We start from the raw sequence: 17,917 nt of genomic DNA on the forward strand, positions 1-17,917 counted from the left end.
GTCACGGGGTGATATTTTTGGGTGATCAAAATTTAAAATTCGTCCATTGTCGAAACTTTGATAAATTTTGATTCCTAAACTTTAAAAATGAATGAATATAGTCCTTTTAATCCAATTACGTTGACTTTTTTCAACATGTCGAATGTGTTTCATATTAATATTGGAGTTGTTTATGTTGTTTGACACATTCTCGGCTCAATATTTACTGAGAAATGCGTTCGAAACCTAAAAAAAAGTTAACAAAATTGGGTTAAAAGGACTATATTCATTCAGTTTTAAAGTTTAGGGACCAAAATTTATCAAAGTTTCGGCCAAGGACGAATTTCAATTTTGGGTCAAAGTTCAGGGACTAAAAACATACTTAAGCCGATATTTTTCTTATTATGCACGATTCAATTGTCACATGCTTTGGCACAGTTATCCTGGATATTTTGCACTTAGATATTTTGCACTTGTACTCTGTTGAAAGGGGTAGTCTGCTCAATCCAATAAAGTTGATTTTGATGATGTCCAAAGTCATACAAACACCTTGTATCATTGTTTTAGGCTTAGTCCTGAATTTATTATTTGTATAGGTAATATATATCTAGAATTACATGTAAACCAAGCTTGAACCGTATAGATTAGTTGTCAAACTCTTGAATATGTCAAATGCAGAACTTGTTAATGGATTAGATATTTAACTAATGAATTATTAGAAGGCACTGTACTAATGCAGTGAAAATTCACCTACGATAATCGATTAGGTAAATTCCCTAATCCACTAATCTCATCAGCAGAACTCTGATTTAAAAAACAGATATGAAATCAGTTTGAAAATCAAGCATCTGAATCAAGAAGACATTTTTTTCTGAGAGATTGAGATACACAGAGTTCTTGCATTCTTGGGAGATCATTCCATTGGACATTCAAGAAGATTGATGATGGATTCAATCTTGATTCATTGTGTGAGTGAAGGTGTAAGACCCGTGGAAATTGATTAATTAAATAAATAATTAATTAATAAATGCGAGTAGTGGGAGATTTTATGGCTTCAAATATTGATTTATATGACGTGGAAAAGTACTAGCTCAAGTGATCAAATATTTGATTGTGTGAAAGGACTTGGGTTCAAGTCTTATGTATGCCATTTGTGTGTTATTTAATTTATTGTTAATTTTTATAAAATGCATGATCATGTTGAATAGGTTAGGGGAGTTGAACCGTACTTTTTGTTTTCGTGTTGATATTTGCATAAAATGTATGATAAATTGAATGCATAGGCTTTGCTATCTCGTGTATTTTTGTGTTTCTGGAATTTTCAAAAATCGCCTGGCGGCTGATGAACCACCGCCAAGCGACTCATGCAATTTGATGCATTTTTGGGTTCCTGCGAAGGAACCGCCTGACGACAAGCATTGTGCCGCCAGTCGATACAACCCAAATCCACTCAATTTTTGGGTTTTGACAAGAATTGCCTGGCGGTGATGAATACCCGCCAGGCGACGCGAGGACAGTAACCTAATTTCTGAAGTTTTACGGATTCTGGAATGATTCTAATTGGGGAGAAGAGTTATTCTAACTATGGGTGAATGATTAGAGGCCATGTCTCATCGAATTACATGTGATTGGGGGTTAAATTGGAAGGAAATTGCAAGAACATCGTTTTAGGGTTTGTGAAATTGGTGATTTGCAAGTTGATAAGGATTAAGGTTTGAATTGTAGATGGGGGCTAGTAGGCACTCCCCTAAATTGATAATTTCTAGAGCAAGATGTAAAACTGAATGTTAAATTATGAAAATCATTAGCGGAGTGCGTTCTAAAAACTTTAGGAAGGGATGCAGGTGTAACAGAATTTGGGATTTTCCCAGAAATTGATACACTGCCTGGCGGGAGGCACATTGCCGCTAGGCGACATGCGTGAACCAACAGAATGATGTTTGACTTGACAGGGGCAGATTGGCTTGCAGTGCAGACCTGTATTGGGTAGTGAACCTGATCATAAGGAAAAATATATAGGGGAATTAGTTTGATGTTGGAAAGGGACTCATGACTTGTAAGGTTAAGGGTGGGAAGCCATAGGTAAGGTCTAAGTGATTGAAATGAATTGAACAATAAATATGGATTGGTTTTATAATTGATTTTATAAATTGAAGTTTGGAGTTACTTTATAATGTATTAAAGTTTTACATTTCCTGCGTTTTTGAGAAATGATGTTTTAATAAATGGCGTTGACGTATTATTTCTCAATTTTATTATTTAAAATTCGTAATATCCAGTCGGGATGTTACAGAAGGTTTAGGTGCAATTGTGTGGAGCCATTGCATCTAGGGAGAGTTCTTGATTTGTAGATCAAGTTCCTTAGTCTTTAGGGTTTTGAATTGTATAGATGTTCTTGTAATTCTTGTAACTCTACTGATTTAGTGGAATCCTCTTAATCTCAGGTTGCTTAGGAGAAGACTGGACATAGATTCATCTTGAATCAAACTGGTATAAAAATTGTTGTGTTCTCTTGCTTCTTTCATCTTTTATGTCTTTCCTAATTGATTGAATCAGTCCATTAAATACATAATTGGAAAACTAGTTATTGGAGTTATAAAAATTAAAGATAGTTTCAAGATTTCTTTTAAAACAGTGACAAATCTAAATAATCAATTCAACCCTCTCAATTCAACCCCCTCTTGGTTGGGTTATATTAGACCCCTCTTGGTTGGGTTATATTAGACATATCTATTCTAACATACTCTTCAAACATGAAAGCACCGGTCAGTTACTCATGCACATCTCACGATTATTTGTCAATATTACTAGATTCTTGATTGATTCGTGTAGGTAAATTCCTGTAAAACTAGTTTGTGGTGAAATCTGTTACTAAAAGATCATGGAATACACCATTTTTATGCATGAAAAAATATGTATGAGGAAAAAAATGTTTCCGCCATCCCTTGTTGCTAACACTAGGAAATTTGAACACATGCGAGGAAATTATAAAGGGGAAGTGATAACTCATAAAGCCGAAAGAGATGCTGTGGTAATGGTAGGTGGTGTTGGAGTATAAAACTCATCATCTGTCCAATTTGTCTCTCCCCAGTGCCGCAACATGCTTTTCCAGTTGCACAAATTATCTATACATTTCTTCAAGCGTCTATCTTTAACTTTTCTTCGCCAATGGCCGTCCGTGTAGTTTGCAATTTCAGCCTGCCTACGATCCCACTCCAACTGTGCCTTCTGCTTCGATTTCAGCAGACAAAACTGCTGCAAAAGCTCAGGCATTGCATCATGCACCTTCCACCACTTTGCATGCGCAACATCACTTGCAAACTCATGAAAGATATCAGCATTCCAGTTGCAATCATAGTCCCGGAAGCATAACCATGGCTTCACACCTAGATAATGCAGCACATACAAAATTGGAGGCTCAGCGCCAAACAACAAAGTCTTCATCTGTTTCTTCTCTTCCTCATCACCAATCCAAAAATGCTTCAAGAAGTTCATGTGTCTTGGTATCCTGTGCCACCACGTGAATATTTCATTCAAATATCCTTGGTCCCCTCCGTTGTAGGACTCAATCTCGTTTATGTGATCCATCAGGAGCTGGAACGTGCAGTTTGATGGCTCAACCACCATGACACCGGAGTTGAAGAGCGTGGCATTGTTTCCAGTGGCGGTGATTTCTGGCATTCCAAATAGGAAATCTATGTTTCTCAGTATCAGCAAATCTGCATCAATGAATATTATCTTGTCATAATCTGTCAACTGCCACAGCCTGAACTTGCTGTAGTTCCACTCATTGTAAGCATCTTTTTCAGCTTTGGGGTTTCTGATTCTTTGAATTGTTCTAACTTTCCACCCTGCTGCTTCCAAACCACTTCTGTGATACCCACTGATCGTCTCATCAACAAGTATCACAAAATCTCGAGTTGATCCAGACATGCGGATGCTTTGTGCAGCAGCTATGGCCCCACAAACGTAAACATGAGCTGAGTGCAGAATTGTTGCATAGGCTTCTCTAGGAGCATTCCCATTGTAAGCCAACTCTGTTACCAATTAAAATACAATTCCTTCAGTTCAATCTTCGTGATAACAAAATATAATGACAAAAACATGATATAACTCACCTTTGCCTCTCATTGGAAGTGCAAGTTCACAAGACCCTACTGGAAGCTGAACTTTTTCTCTCAACACACTCAAGTTTGGTTTGTATAACCACACATTCCCTTCGCGTCCAACCAGTTCTTTACATGAAAAAAGATTTGGAATTGGAAAACAGTTGGTGATGAAGAGCACATAAACGGGGTAGTTTCCTTTGAAAGAGGTTGCAAGGCCAGCAGCTGCAAGCTGAAGATGCAGACGAGCAACGTCTCTGGACCAGTTCCCTCCATTCCTGCAAGGAAGCTTCACGGCGATGAGGTTGAGTCTTATGCCTGGGGGTCTAATACTAGGCAGAGAAGGACACACAGGAACTTCAGTTTCTTCTTCCTCGTCAATCCATTCTGGGTACAAGGATTCCCATGTCACATTTCTTGCAGCATACTCCAGAGGCAGAACAACATGTGTTGCATCAGGAATATGATGTTCCCAATGGACTTGTTCTGTCTTGTTGAAATTTACAAGCCCAATTCCTTGAAGTTCGTCTTGCGCTGTCAACTTATCAGTAATTTTCAGTATGTCATCCCAGTCAGTGTCTACATTGGATATGTAACGAGGATCTGAGCCACCCCATATCCACCTGTTCACATTACACCACTTCCATTAAAGGATATGAAATCAACACTTCAATTTTTTACTTCTTCTAATGATGAAGATTTGGTTCTTTTCTTCACATTTTCAAAGATCAGGTTGGTAGGAGTTTATTACATTTACTTACCGAGAGCCTGAGGTTGATAAATGGTTGGTATTGTAAACCTCTGGAGAATAGAGAAGTGTTACAAAAGTGCCACTTATGGTTATCAATAGTATGAGTTTTAAGAAAGACAACTTGCATCTTGAACTTCTATCTTGGACTGATAAATGGAAAGGCTTGTCTGCATCTTTTGCTTTGCTTCTTGGCAATCTTCGTTTGTATAAATCTTCACTGCACCAACTCATCATTCACCACAACTTCATTAGATATAACAAAAATCAAAATTGCAGCTCAGTCTCAGCCTCAACTCTAATCTTAGATTTTTCATGACAGCTTTCTGATGAAATGTTTTTTGTGTTATCCTTCTCCATGAACATTGTTTGATTTGGTTTTTGCATGAAGAATAACAACATTAAAACCATTTAATAGGTTGCATCTGATGAGGTAACAAAGCACAATGGATATAGTTTCTTTGGCTAAGTGAAAAAGAGACATCCAAGAATCACCACAATTAATTTAATCACTTATTTCATGCTTGTGATTAAATAAAGGAATAAGATGAAGTGAAATCTAACATACGAGAATTGATGAGTCTCATACAGTAATCATTCTGTTCCAAATTTCATATAAGTTTATCATCATCATTCATCATTCTTAAGCTCTACGCAAGCATGACTGGTTCATTTTCGGGCCTACTACAGATATGATCTATTAAAGAACTCAAAAAGGCATTGTCAGATTGAAACAGCTCATATATACCTTCTGATTTATTTTCTCACTGGAAAACGCAGAAAACATATATAAAAAGTTAAGCTTTGTGGACCTCTCCCATATTGAGCATATACTAAACAATTATTAATAAAAGAAAATTGCCATTTAGGATGAATTTAAATATAAACAAATATAACTAGTTTTATTTTATTTAATAAAATTATTTCTAAAACACCCTTTATGTGATTCTATTTTTAATGACACCTGTTTATTCATAATAACAAGGTTTAATGATAGATATTTAAAAAAGAAATTATTTAATGAAATTAAATAATGTTATTGACCTTTTTAATTACATAAAATTAGTTATTTTTGTGTATACTAAACTTCAGGAAACATTATTCTTATGAAATATGCAAACCCTCCAAGTTTAGAGTGTATAAAACTGATTAATTGTTCCACTTTATATAGAATTTGATTTGATTCATGTGCAAGAGAGTTTAACTAACCAAAATGAAATTGCAAAGTGTCCAACAAGGATGTAAATAAAATTCTTTCCTTTGTTTCATAAACACTAATAAACCTAAAATATTTCTATAAATTGTAACAACCACTGAACGGTGTTAATCAAGCCAGTTGTTTATACTGTTATATATATGTAGTTGGTGAATCTTGGGAATAGTGCTTTCTAAGGGACTCACTGTTCCTTTGGCTATATACATTTTGCACGAAAACATGAAATAATGGAAGTGGTTGTTGCTTGGTCAGGTTCCTTCGACAGTAAATAAGAAATATTTTGAGATCAAATGTCATTGTCATCATTTCCAGAAGATATGAAAATGTTAAGTACACGCAGGTTCTTCCACTTCTTTGAAAAGGATTTGACAACATTACAAAATACTTGAACAAGGTGCATGCATGCAATTCAGCTTATACACGCAGTTCTTTCAATCATGAATTGTGTACCATTTTACCTTAATTCGTAACTAGGTAACAACAAATACTTTGACATCATGAATATATGAATATATGAACATGACACAAAAATAGACACTGCTGGTTTTAGAAAATATAACACAATATCACTATAAAATTAACACAGATTAAGTTTATCTAAAAGCGCTAATGTAGTTTTAGGATTCCTAACCTTGGCAAAAACAAATTAAAACAGCAAAATCAAATCTCACGAGAAAGGAAGACAAAAGAGTTGTCTTTTTAACCTCAAAAAGAACTTCATACAATACAAAAAGAGATGGGTCCTACTTATGACATGAAATGTAACCTTGATGCCTGATAACGATAAGTACAATATATTGATATAACAGGAAAAAAAAATAGATAAAAATTTGAGAATGTATAATTTCAAAAGAATCAATGCTATAGTTAATATAAAAAAAAAACATTATAAAATTCAATAATTTTATCAATTATATGAAATTTATGATTATTAATATCTTACTCTTATATGTTACTCGTATATCTATTTAGCCAAGAGTCTTATTATCTTATATTTTGGTCATATATGAAAAAAATTCGACTAATATTCATAACCCAAATAACAGACTTATACTAAAGGAGATAAGTCTTTAGTTGAAAAATACCTGTTCTAGAAAAACAATAAATTTTGAAAAGATGGTGAATATTATGATGATGATGATGATGATCGGTCCCAAGCAAAAAAACATGATTATTTGGAGTGAGTGTTGAAGCTATTGGAGAATCTTTTATGTTAAAAAAAGCACTTTTGATCCAGAGAAGAAAAAGGGTAAGAAGAGACAGTAACTCACATGGATGCTGGTAAACGGTGTCTAGCTTCAACAGAATGAGGAGAAGCACCCATTGTTCCTCTCATATAAACTATTCACCTACAGGGGCATGCAACCATCTGATTATTCTCACCTGCACAAACTAATAAACTGCATCAACTAACAAAAAACTGCATCAAATTTGAGTGAACACAGATGAAAGAAGTACAGAAAAGAATCATGGAAGGAAAAAGACAAGGACTACATTGTACATGGAAAAGAAAAAAACACAACAATCAGAGTCATTTACCAAATTTAACGTAGAGGAACTAAGAAGACAAACAATGTTGTTGTTGTGAAGCAGAAAGAGAAAGAGAGAGAGAGAGAGAAGAGAGGTGTGAAGAAGAGAGAGAGAAGGAAAATGGAAGAAGCATTGATAGATGGCATTGTTGAAGGGTTGAGTCAATATAGAAGGAGTGAGGCAGTAACTTCCTTCAGAATTTTTCCTTCATCTTTCAGTTTCATTCACAAACTGCTACTCACCAACTCTTGCATCTATCTACTTCTTTTCTTTTATCATTACTCCTCATTTATCACCTTTTTTTTTCTATTCTCCAGTTTCATTGGAGGACAAAATGCTCCTACCTTATAAATTTCATAAATAGTTTACACTTATACTTAAAACTTCCTTTTACTTTAGTTCTGATATAGAAACCCTAGCTAGTGTCACAGTACAAAAATACGTTTGCTGAAATTACAATAAGAGTATCTTTTTTTTTTCCATGTATGTTTTATCGTAATTTTTTTCTCTTGTTAATATTTATAGGAGAAGAAAAATATTTTTTTTCTTATAATCTAATAATTTAGATCAATTTGTATAAAATTTAACGTAAAAAGTAATATCAAGAGATGGGATTTTTTTTAATTTAAGCAAATGTTTATTTTACACGACTGGTGACGTAATATCAACCATTTTTTTAATAAGCTATCTACTATTGATTAATTTCTAGTTATATAAAAAAAAACTATGAATTTCTAGTTGACGAGCCACTATAATACAAAGGAGACATCAGACATGCAATTGTAGCACTTGATTGACAATGGAAGTAAATAGTTAGAAAAGAATGCATGGCCTCAATTGAAATGGCTTCTAAGATCATTAAAGTTTTAACTCCTTTCAAGTATAAAAGGCAATTAAATTTTTCTCACTAATTAATATTTGTTTAATAATTAAGATATATGCCTAATACAAGTATTTTGCTATTTCCATATGAAAAGAGAGAGTATTATTGCATTAGTCTTTTGAATTATCAAAGCTTCAATTAATTGGTTCATGGTTAAGTTGGAATTGTGTTATTAAATGCATTTATTAAAAAGGAAGAGGAAGATAATAAAAACCTAGAAACAAAAATTGTCGTTTTAGTGAGAGTTGTTGATACTTGATTGATAGGGATGATTAGGTTAATGAAAACAATTGTTCATTGGATTTAGAGTAAAGGTGACCACATGTCCCAATCCCATGTCAAATAGGAAAACCTAATTTTCTTACTTTCTACCAATATTGGTAAATGTCTTTACCCTAGGAAGAGTGTTAACACTTTTACTTTTATGTCCTTCCTTCTACATGGTTAGGGTTTGCATTCCCTCCCTAATTTTTTGTTCGTAGTTAATCATATCCATAGTAGGTAAACCCTCTTATCGTCATTAAATTTTCTCTTAATGTTTCATACTAATGAAGTTCATCTGCATTTGAAGAAATGGGGTGGCAACATCAAACACCTAATCAGCTGCCACGACAACAACACATAACACGAGTTTATTATTATTATCATCATCATTATTATTATTTTCTTTTTTTTTTCATTCTTATAACGCAATTATAATTAAATAATCCTTCATATTGTTGACATTCGTTTAGGTGTCCTTTCATAGACTATTTCACCAAACCCATGGTCGTCGTGGCACAGCAAAAATTCGTCAAATCGGCAATGAAAAGGTTAATTAACTGAAAAGACTTCTCATTGATAAGAAAAGGAACATTGCACCAGTTGACCTCCCCTGTTCCTTCTTGCCCCAAAGGATTTGTTTTACATGTATGGGTCTTAGTCTTTGCACTTAACACAAACACTTTATGTAAACAATTTTTATCTTATTTCACCCTTCTCTTTGTTTGTACAGTGACAGTAAATGTGACTTATCTGTCCACTTTTTAATTATTACAATAGAAAAAAAGAAACTATGCTTTAACTTACAAATGATTGTCAGAGTTTGCTTAATCTCCAAATTTGAAACCACTATTGCTATATATTATTATATATAACTTGTTTCTTATAGAAGAAAAGACGAAAACAATAGTGGTAATTTACAAGAACATTTCTTTTTTATTAACATCACTCATAGCATTTCTCATTTTTTTCTTCTCCGCTCCAATTTCACACCCTTTTCAAGGGTCGGGAAAAAGAATATTTTTTTTATGGGTAAACAGTATTGTGAAGACTTTCATTCAAAAGGGGTTAGTAGCAGATTCAATATTTTGAATAATTTTTATTTTACCATCCTTGCTTTATCAAAATGGGGAAACAGTTGAAAGTAAACAGGTGGCAGAGTTATAACAGAAGAGACTTGTATCTTAATGTTTGGAGAAGACTTGCTACAGTAACAAGGAAGCCTTGCACCCATCGCTACGTATGCCTGTTATTCCCGTCCATGCATTACAGTTACGATAAATAATATAAATGTATAAAGCCATTGGCACTGAGACTGTATGGGATAAGGAAAATGGAGACGTGAGGCAGTATGTGTACTGTATTGCAAGCAAAGCAATAAAGAACTCAATGGTATAGCTTATATCCTTGCACGCTTGTGGATCATGACAAGACCAAGCACATTTTGTGCATCCTAGTTCTATCCATTTGCTTTACTCTGTTCGGAATTGTTGAGTGTTGACATCTTCAGAAGGGACCACTTTGAAAACGTTGTCCTGTTCACTACCTGCAGATTAGATATAATTGGAAGTTTGTATCGACAAAAGAGAGGAAAGATAGGAAGAAGCTACGTTTTATCCCATAATTATGCGTGGTGCACGAGAATGACAGGGTTGTCCCTTCCCTCTGAACTTAAAATATCATGTGCTCTTTCAAAGCTTAGGTTTTAGAGTTGTAACATCAAACTCGTTACAGTATTATAGGGACTTATCTTTACAGATATACCAAATGATAGGACTGGTTATTTAACTTACAGATTTTAATTTTACATGCGGGTATATGATGTGTCCTGAACACAATAATAAGGCTCAATCGTTCAAAGGTTATTATTAGAGTTTTTTTTTTTACCCTTAGAAAAGCATGGTATTAGTGGCTTCCGATTGATATCTGAACAGCGTATCTTTGTGTTCCTGAGCATGCAAGCTTTCACTTTTCCTATTTGACAAGCGATACACATTGCCGCCATGCAGGGCAGTTAGGATTTTATGGAAACTCCATAAGCAAACAGAGCACCACATCTGCTGTAGGATTTTCAACTGCCAAACGTAACAATTCAATTATTCAGATGTACAACACTGGAATGCACTTGCAATGATCCTTTTAGCTAAATAAGGGAAGAGGGGGTCACGAGGTTGCGTAACAAGTTATTGATTTAGGCTCAAGATACCGAAAGGAGAAGGGGGATCAGAATTTTCTTGAGTTTTCAAGGACAAGTCGATTCATTGAACTTTTTTTTTTTCCTTGTAAGGCAAAATAAAATTTCATTCTTTCCAAGATTACAATAAAGCTATCAAGTTCCAACTAAAAATATAATCAAACTCAGGCATCAAACTTCGGAAGATAAATGTATTCTGAGATTTTCCTTTTCTTTTGTCAATTACAGATTCAGTTGAATTATTTTTACATAGCGACGAACATTTTCTCTAGTAGCAAGAGAATACTTTTTTTTTTCGAAACCATTTGAAGATAGATTAAATAAGCAAGACCAAAATTCAGATATGCCATGCTATGAACGGAAAAACATAGTATCCGCATTACTTTCGATAGAATCAAAAATCAGATCCTGATTTCTCCTCTTTAGGAGGAGCAAATTGCCTGCTGAGACGAGAACGTGTCCAGGGGTCTAGGGGTGCTCTCTGTGGCGGCTGAGGAGTTGGTGGCTTTGCCTGCCTAAGCTCATTTTCTCTGTCAATAAACCTGTTTTAAAGCATACAATGTTTTGAATATAAGTTTCATTCTCAACCTCCTAATTCTTAAGCAACTTGGAAGATTTAAAGGATTGAACTATGAAAACACCGTATGGCAGACAGGCAACGGCAAGAACAATGAGCAAATAAACACTTCTTCGGTGAAATTAAGTGGGGTACCCAAATAAACCTAAAATGAGTGTAAAACTAGAATATCAAAATGTACTCACTCAATATAGGCCATTGGTGCAGCATCACCCACTCGAATTCGGGTCCGAAGCAATCTGGTGTATCCTCCAGCTCTATCCCTGCGCAACATAATATCTGGTCAGTGTTACAACTATCTACCTTAAATGACAACTGAAACTATATCAGGTTTATTCCTTACTTGTACCGATAAGCCAGTTCTGTAAACAGCTTGTGAAGGACATCGTCTCCTCGCACAAAACTAGCAGCACGTCTTGCAGCACATTGGGATCCCTAAAACAATTTATAATATAAACTATAGGCCAAACCCAGCAATCAAGCTAAATGAAAAATCAAATGATTACCCTGATAAAGAGTTTATTCTCAAGGCCAATATGAAAAAAATTGACAACATTTATCTGTTTCTAGGGAAATGTATAAATAAAAAGGCACAATAGTCCATGGGAACATGAATATCAAACATGGGAAAGTGGATAGTTACCCAGTAGTGATGGGCAAAATACTTGTTGACCAGAGATACATAAATTATATCATTCGATTGTCAGGATTGATGATCAGTAAACTGTAGTAAAGGTAGAAAATTTTATAACCACAAATAGTTTCTCTTCTCTATTAATCCTAATTCAAAACTGTTTTTGGTAAAGTATACAGTTTCTAACAATCCTATGCAATATCGTGTAGTTTTGAAAATGCAGAATGGTCATTCCTCACCTTAATTTATATGGTCATTCCTCACCTTAATTCACAGTTACAAACAGTTGCCAATTCTTAACCATTATAATCTAATTCCCATAAAAGCAGTGTAAAAGAGTCTTCACAAACTTCGGACAGGAGTTAGTTGTGACAGGAGATTTGCCGCCCATCGTTAGATTCCATACATTGTTTGTACTCTTTTCAAGTTTCAAGTAATTATATTTCTCCTTCTATGGATCAAACTATACTTACATTTTTTACTGGGATAAAAATTGGATACAGGAGGGCTGAAAGTATTTGAGTAGGATAAGTTTCACAAGTAGAAATAAGCTAGTAATCATTTTAAATAAAAATTCCAAAGATATAAACACAAGTTAACATTTATTTGTTGTCCTTGGACCACTAATTTAAAACTTATCATTGTCTTGTGGAGCAATGAAAAAAGAGGAAAGTAAAATGAAAAAAATAGAGGTTACTAATGCATCATTCTATTGCAAATCAAAGTAATAACGCTTCCCATAAAAAGTATGGAGTGCTTTCAAACAGTGTTAAACAGATCCAGTGATACTGAAGCATGTTATTGCTACCTGAGAAATCATGAAATGGTAAGAATTTGTTTCTGGATGGAGAAATAGTGAAACAAAGACGAAGATAGCAAAAGAGTTACAAAGGCATGAAGAAATTATGGAACAGGAGCAGCAGTTTTTTCATTCATTGTTTATTAACGATATTCACAACCATTAGTAAATCTGATGGATATGTAACTCGAGAAACGGGAGCTTCAGGTATTTTGGTCTGCAATGATCAATTTTCTGGGGTGAAAATATGAATTTCAGTAACTAAATATAACCTCAAATAACCTGGAAAGTCACAGTCTCAACGTAGGGAAGGTTAAAAATTCCCCACCATAGAATGACCCATAATTCTTACAAAGAAGAGAGAAGATGATCATGTCTTACGTGTATCATTATATAGGGACAAATTCACTTCACAGTTCACAATACAAAATTCCTCCCCCAAACCCCAGCTTGCCTTACGCCCTGATTGAGGTGGAAAACGCGCAAACAAGAAAAACTGAGACAACCTAACTTGGCCTAAAAATAAAAAACCACTCGGTGGGATATCAACAGTTGCCACTAGAAAATATAGACCTCCAATAAATTTCAAAATGCATATGGAGCTAAGAACACCAAGTACAAATTGAACAATCAAAAGATAATCGTATTTCCAAATTCCACGCATCAACCAACCCCTTAATATGATTCATACCCGTTTTTAAAGTCATGTTCGAACAAAACCAATAAAAAGCTACACGAGCAGTTAAAATTACATCGCAAATCAAATTAACCGAACCCAAAATGAATCAGAATTAATCGATGAAGAATCGCACACATACCTCCTTTCCAAGCTGAACCATATTATCCGCGAGTCGTCTGATCTCTTTGGCCTGAACGCAAACAAATTACATGAAATAAAATGTGAGATTGAAGAAAGTGGTAAACGAGGTCGCTTGAAATGGTACCTTGGCCACAGTAGTTTCGATACGCTCGTGCTTCACCAACTGCGAAACCATGGTTCTATATAAATGGAAAGACAGCCAGGACTCATCAACTTTGCAAACCAATAAATCAAAGAATGAACTGAATTGAAAGTGTTAACTAACAAACTAATTAACCTGAGCATGGACATTCGGTGACCGGTGGGTCGACCCAGCTTCCTGAACTTAGTCATTTTCGCGGAAAAAATGAAAACCCTAACAACGGTAGGTTTATTGCGGTGCACTCTCCACAGAACCGCCGCACAGACCAGGGTTTAGCTCAGTTACGAGGCTGCAGACCAAACTTTTGAGTTTTTGAGAGAGAAAAAGAGTGCAAATTTTGTTATTTCAGTAAGTATTTTTAGTCTCTACAAATATAAAATTTAAATTCAAATATTATACATAAACTATTGGTTTAATTAATTTATAATTACTTTTTAAATTAAGTATTTTTAGTTAAGTTTTGTTAAATATTTTTTCAATGGATTTTCTATAATTTTTAATTTATTATTTTTCATTTAACTTAATTTTTTTTAGTTTGATGACGTGATGTTAAATTATTTTATTGTTTTATTTATTTGTTTTGATGTATTAAAAGAATGGAAGGATATGTTATTGATAATATAAAAAATATAGTATTATCAATGTAAAATATAAAATGATAAATAATTTTTTATTCTCACAATACGTTTTAAAAATAAAAAAAGTTGTTTATTTTTTAGTGTAATATTACTGATCACACAAATTTATACTTTTTTACATGAATATAAATAAATAAAATTATCAAACAAGATCTTTAGTCAATAGGAAAATTAAATATTAAAAACTCAATTAAAAGTTATAAAAATCTTAAATATTTAACCGACAAAATAATTTAATTGAAACTCTTGAAAGTAAATCTAAATTATATTATCAAGTAAATAAATATTTTAAATACATAAATCAGACTTTAGTTTTTATAAATATTTATGTTATATTATAATATAGTAGTATCTTTAGTACCGGTGATTCTTAAAATAAATTCAATTTAAAAATAAAGACAAATACGAGACCTACAAAATTTATACTTTTTTATATTATAAAAACAATACACCCCGATATTTTAAAATAATAAAAAGTTAAATTATATAAAGATGTCTACTGTAAATATAAGAACCCAAACTGCTAGGGATATTACCCTAATACCCATATTTAAATTGTCGATAGTTGTTCATTATGTTGGTTTTTTTGACCTTTTACCATTGCATTTTGAATTTGTTTTTTCACATACCACTGCACTGTCGTCAAATACTGCAGCTGATTGAAAGCTCTATTTTCAAAGTGAGATAAGCTTTTCAGTAAGCTTCTGCTACACTCCATTGAGTTGAAGGGTTGTTCGTCTTTTTCACTTTTTTATGCTTTCCCACTTTTCCACCCTTTAATGGTAGATTTCAATTTTGATTTTGACTGACGTAATGGTTGAGAGGAACCATTCTTCTTCTCCAAGACTGGCTATTATTCTTCTTCTGTAACAGAATTTTTACAAAAGTGTAAGAAAATCATTCGGTCTTTCTCCTTCTTCTTCCTGATGAAAGGTCTTTCTTTGTACTTCTTATGCGTTGAACATGGAGTTCAGGATTAATAGTCGGTAAAAGTTAGTAGCTTGATTTTAAATTGGAATGACTTTCGTGGAATTTCTCCTTTCCTGCTTAATCTACCTTTGCTGCTTAGACTGGTGACACAGTGTTGAATGATTGATGTGTAAGGCTTACTTCTTCTTTTTTCTTTTTTGGTGAATTAGTGTTGTTCATTATATGTATAACAAGTCCGTGTTGTTTCTTGAAGCTTGAAGATTGGGTTATTTTTCTACTTCTTTTCAGTTACCATAAGCTTGAAGTTTAGTTTTTTTGTTCGTCTCTTTTGTATCTTGGTATGTTTGTTGTTATAATGTGATATGTTACTTTTGATCTGATTTAGTTTTTGTATCTTGCTATGTTTCTTTTTCACAATCCACTATGTATCAGTAATTTTTCCTCCTCATGTCGCTGCCAAATAACCCTTGAAACCCTCTTCCACCCTTCTTCATTCCCAACCCTAAAAAACACTCATTTCTATCAATGACATTGTTTTATCCTACCTTCTTCATTGCGTTTTGTTCCAAGAATGTTGTTGTTGACCTTGTTCTTTTGGAATCTTTATTGATGCTTGGTTCAATATCTTTTACAACCTTTACTGATGTAGCTGATTTAGAAATCAAGGATCATGAGCTAACAACTTAAGAGATATTTTGTTTAAATGAGATATGATTAAATTATCTGAGATGTGATAATGCATTTTTTGTAATCATTGGAGAATTAGACGAAATCAATATTGTTAATTTTAATGCTTTTAATGTGGTTGTTTTGGAGATCAAATCTATCTCCAATGATTTTAGGTATTTGGGAAAGCAAGATTTCAAGCATTTTTTAAAGTAAGTACATGACTTGAATTTCACTGTGATATTTGATCGATTTTATAAAAAAGATCCAATACTATTGTTCCCCGTTATGTGTGTGGGGTTTGATGTTGTTCTTTATCACATGTAGGTAGAGGATTAAAATTAGAAAAACTCTTTTACTAACTCAAAAGCATGATCCCACCACAACAGAATAGACAAAAAATGAGCAAAAGGTGATGAAGAAGATAGATTACTCAATGAAATGGAGGAACTAACTAATGTTCAAAGAAGCTTTTTTTGCTAAAAGAAGAGCCAAGGTTGTTAGCTATTAAATTTCATTGATTTTCGTTATGATTGGATGTGCACATGAATGACTTTTGGAATCTATGTTGTTAGATATACAAGTGCAGCCATGTAGTATCTTCCCAGTGTTTGATCAATAGTAACAAGGACATTGGTAGGTAGTTACAAAAGAAGTATCATATTCTTAGACAATAATGAAGTCAACAACTTTCATTTAGGTACCAAAAGCAAAGGTTCTTCATCTAATTCAATAGCTTTTATTCACTACATAACTAGATAAATCATTATTAACGATAAGTTGTTCTGATTTTTTTGTTCATTATTAGTTGTAATTTTAAGTTAAGCCCAAACTTTTGTCTTCAGGTTTTTTTCACCTTGTGGATATGACCTTTCTGTATTCTTCCAGAAGCAATTGTCCTTTTTATCATGGGCTACAAGAATGATTATCTTAAACTCATCCATCTTCTCACAATTAGTACAAAGGAATGTTCTATTATATTTAATGTTTGTAGAGCTTGAGTTGTTTTTGTAATTGAATGGTGTTATTTGTGGTTAATAATATCTATTAATGTCATCTTCTGGTGATAATTCATGGTCAATTGGATTGGTTGTTTAATATGTGATTGTAAAGCTTCATTGTGACTGCAGGAAACACACTGCTAATTCCATAAAATGTCAATTATGTGATTGAATATTGAAAAGCATCATGTTGACAATATTATGTGATTGTTGGATTAGTTGCACAAGGCATTTGAAATCTTTGTCATCGACTCCTTTGTATGACTGCATGAAACATATTGCTATAAAACAGGTGTATTGAAGATGCTATAAGATTTGAGGTATCCCAATAAAAGAAATAGTTGGTTGGTATGGAAAGCTAAGTAGACTTGGTGATATTTGTGAAGATATCTTAATGGTAGCCTTAAAGGGAAATTCAATTTCAAATACTTTTGTTTGACTTTGTTGTTTCTTTCTCTTTAAGACTAAAAAAATGGAGATTTTGGGTTTCCTTCTCGCAATGATTAATTTCCTTTTTTCTGATACGTTGTTCCAGGCTGGTGTATCAACATGATCTTCCAGAGAAGCCACCAGTATCTAAATATAGGTCAAACATGTTTTTACCTTTTGGTTATGCATATTCATTGTTAAGACTATTTGTGTATATATCAACAGTGCTTCTGCCATTATAATTATTGTGATTATGTTTTGGTATTTTGAAATCATTTTAAAAATTTGTTCTTCCAGAAATATGCTTTTGGGAAGAATGTGGAAGTCTTACTACCTACTGGTAATTGGGGATAAGAAAATGCTG

The 17,917-nt window shown here is 33.5% G+C and overlaps 2 protein-coding genes across 5 annotated transcripts; both read right to left on the minus strand.

The window, feature by feature from the left end:
* Positions 1 to 2,897: 2,897 nt before the first annotated feature.
* On the minus strand, positions 2,898 to 7,751 carry LOC114196265 (UDP-glucuronate:xylan alpha-glucuronosyltransferase 1-like). 4 transcript variants are annotated; one of them, XM_028086854.1, is made up of 5 exons: positions 7,589 to 7,751; positions 7,321 to 7,441; positions 4,847 to 5,053; positions 4,098 to 4,708; positions 2,898 to 4,016 (listed from the first exon to the last, which is right to left on the minus strand). In XM_028086854.1, the coding sequence occupies exons 2-5, from the start codon at positions 7,383 to 7,385 to the stop codon at positions 2,986 to 2,988; spliced, it is 1,914 nt and encodes a 637-aa protein (XP_027942655.1). In that variant the 5' UTR covers positions 7,386 to 7,441; positions 7,589 to 7,751; the 3' UTR covers positions 2,898 to 2,985. The 4 variants fall into 4 exon arrangements, with proteins under 4 accessions (XP_027942655.1, XP_027942657.1, XP_027942656.1 ...); XM_028086856.1 differs by having other exon boundaries at positions 4,847 to 5,079; positions 7,321 to 7,432; positions 7,589 to 7,740; XM_028086855.1 differs by having other exon boundaries at positions 7,321 to 7,398; positions 7,589 to 7,730.
* A 3,337-nt stretch (positions 7,752 to 11,088) lies between these two features.
* On the minus strand, positions 11,089 to 14,232 carry LOC114196155 (50S ribosomal protein L17-like). The gene is made up of 6 exons (XM_028086706.1): positions 14,025 to 14,232; positions 13,872 to 13,926; positions 13,746 to 13,796; positions 11,838 to 11,929; positions 11,680 to 11,757; positions 11,089 to 11,459 (listed from the first exon to the last, which is right to left on the minus strand). Exons 1-6 carry the CDS (start codon positions 14,078 to 14,080, stop codon positions 11,312 to 11,314), a joined length of 480 nt encoding a protein of 159 aa, XP_027942507.1. The 5' UTR covers positions 14,081 to 14,232; the 3' UTR covers positions 11,089 to 11,311.
* Between the last annotated feature and the right edge of the window lie 3,685 nt (positions 14,233 to 17,917).

This window comes from Vigna unguiculata, chromosome 9 (genome assembly GCF_004118075.2).
Source record: "Vigna unguiculata cultivar IT97K-499-35 chromosome 9, ASM411807v1, whole genome shotgun sequence".
Lineage (NCBI taxonomy): Eukaryota > Viridiplantae > Streptophyta > Magnoliopsida > Fabales > Fabaceae > Vigna > Vigna unguiculata.

Bases quoted from the DNA above. Each gene is read 5' to 3' on its own strand.
- LOC114196265 (XM_028086854.1), bottom strand. From the start codon at position 7,385: ATGAGAGGAACAATGGGTGCTTCTCCTCATTCTGTTGAAGCTAGACAC. The intron at 4,709-4,846 runs GTAAGTAAATGT...TAATGTGAACAG, and splicing joins TTATCAACCTCAGGCTCTCG to GTGGATATGGGGTGGCTCAG. The intron at 4,017-4,097 runs GTGAGTTATATC...AATTGGTAACAG, and splicing joins ACTTCCAATGAGAGGCAAAG to AGTTGGCTTACAATGGGAAT.
- LOC114196155 (XM_028086706.1), bottom strand. From the start codon at position 14,080: ATGACTAAGTTCAGGAAGCTGGGTCGACCCACCGGTCACCGAATGTCC. The intron at 13,927-14,024 runs GTTAATTAGTTT...CCATTTATATAG, and splicing joins CACCGAATGTCCATGCTCAG to AACCATGGTTTCGCAGTTGG. The intron at 11,460-11,679 runs GTGAGTACATTT...GCTTTAAAACAG, and splicing joins GCACCAATGGCCTATATTGA to GTTTATTGACAGAGAAAATG.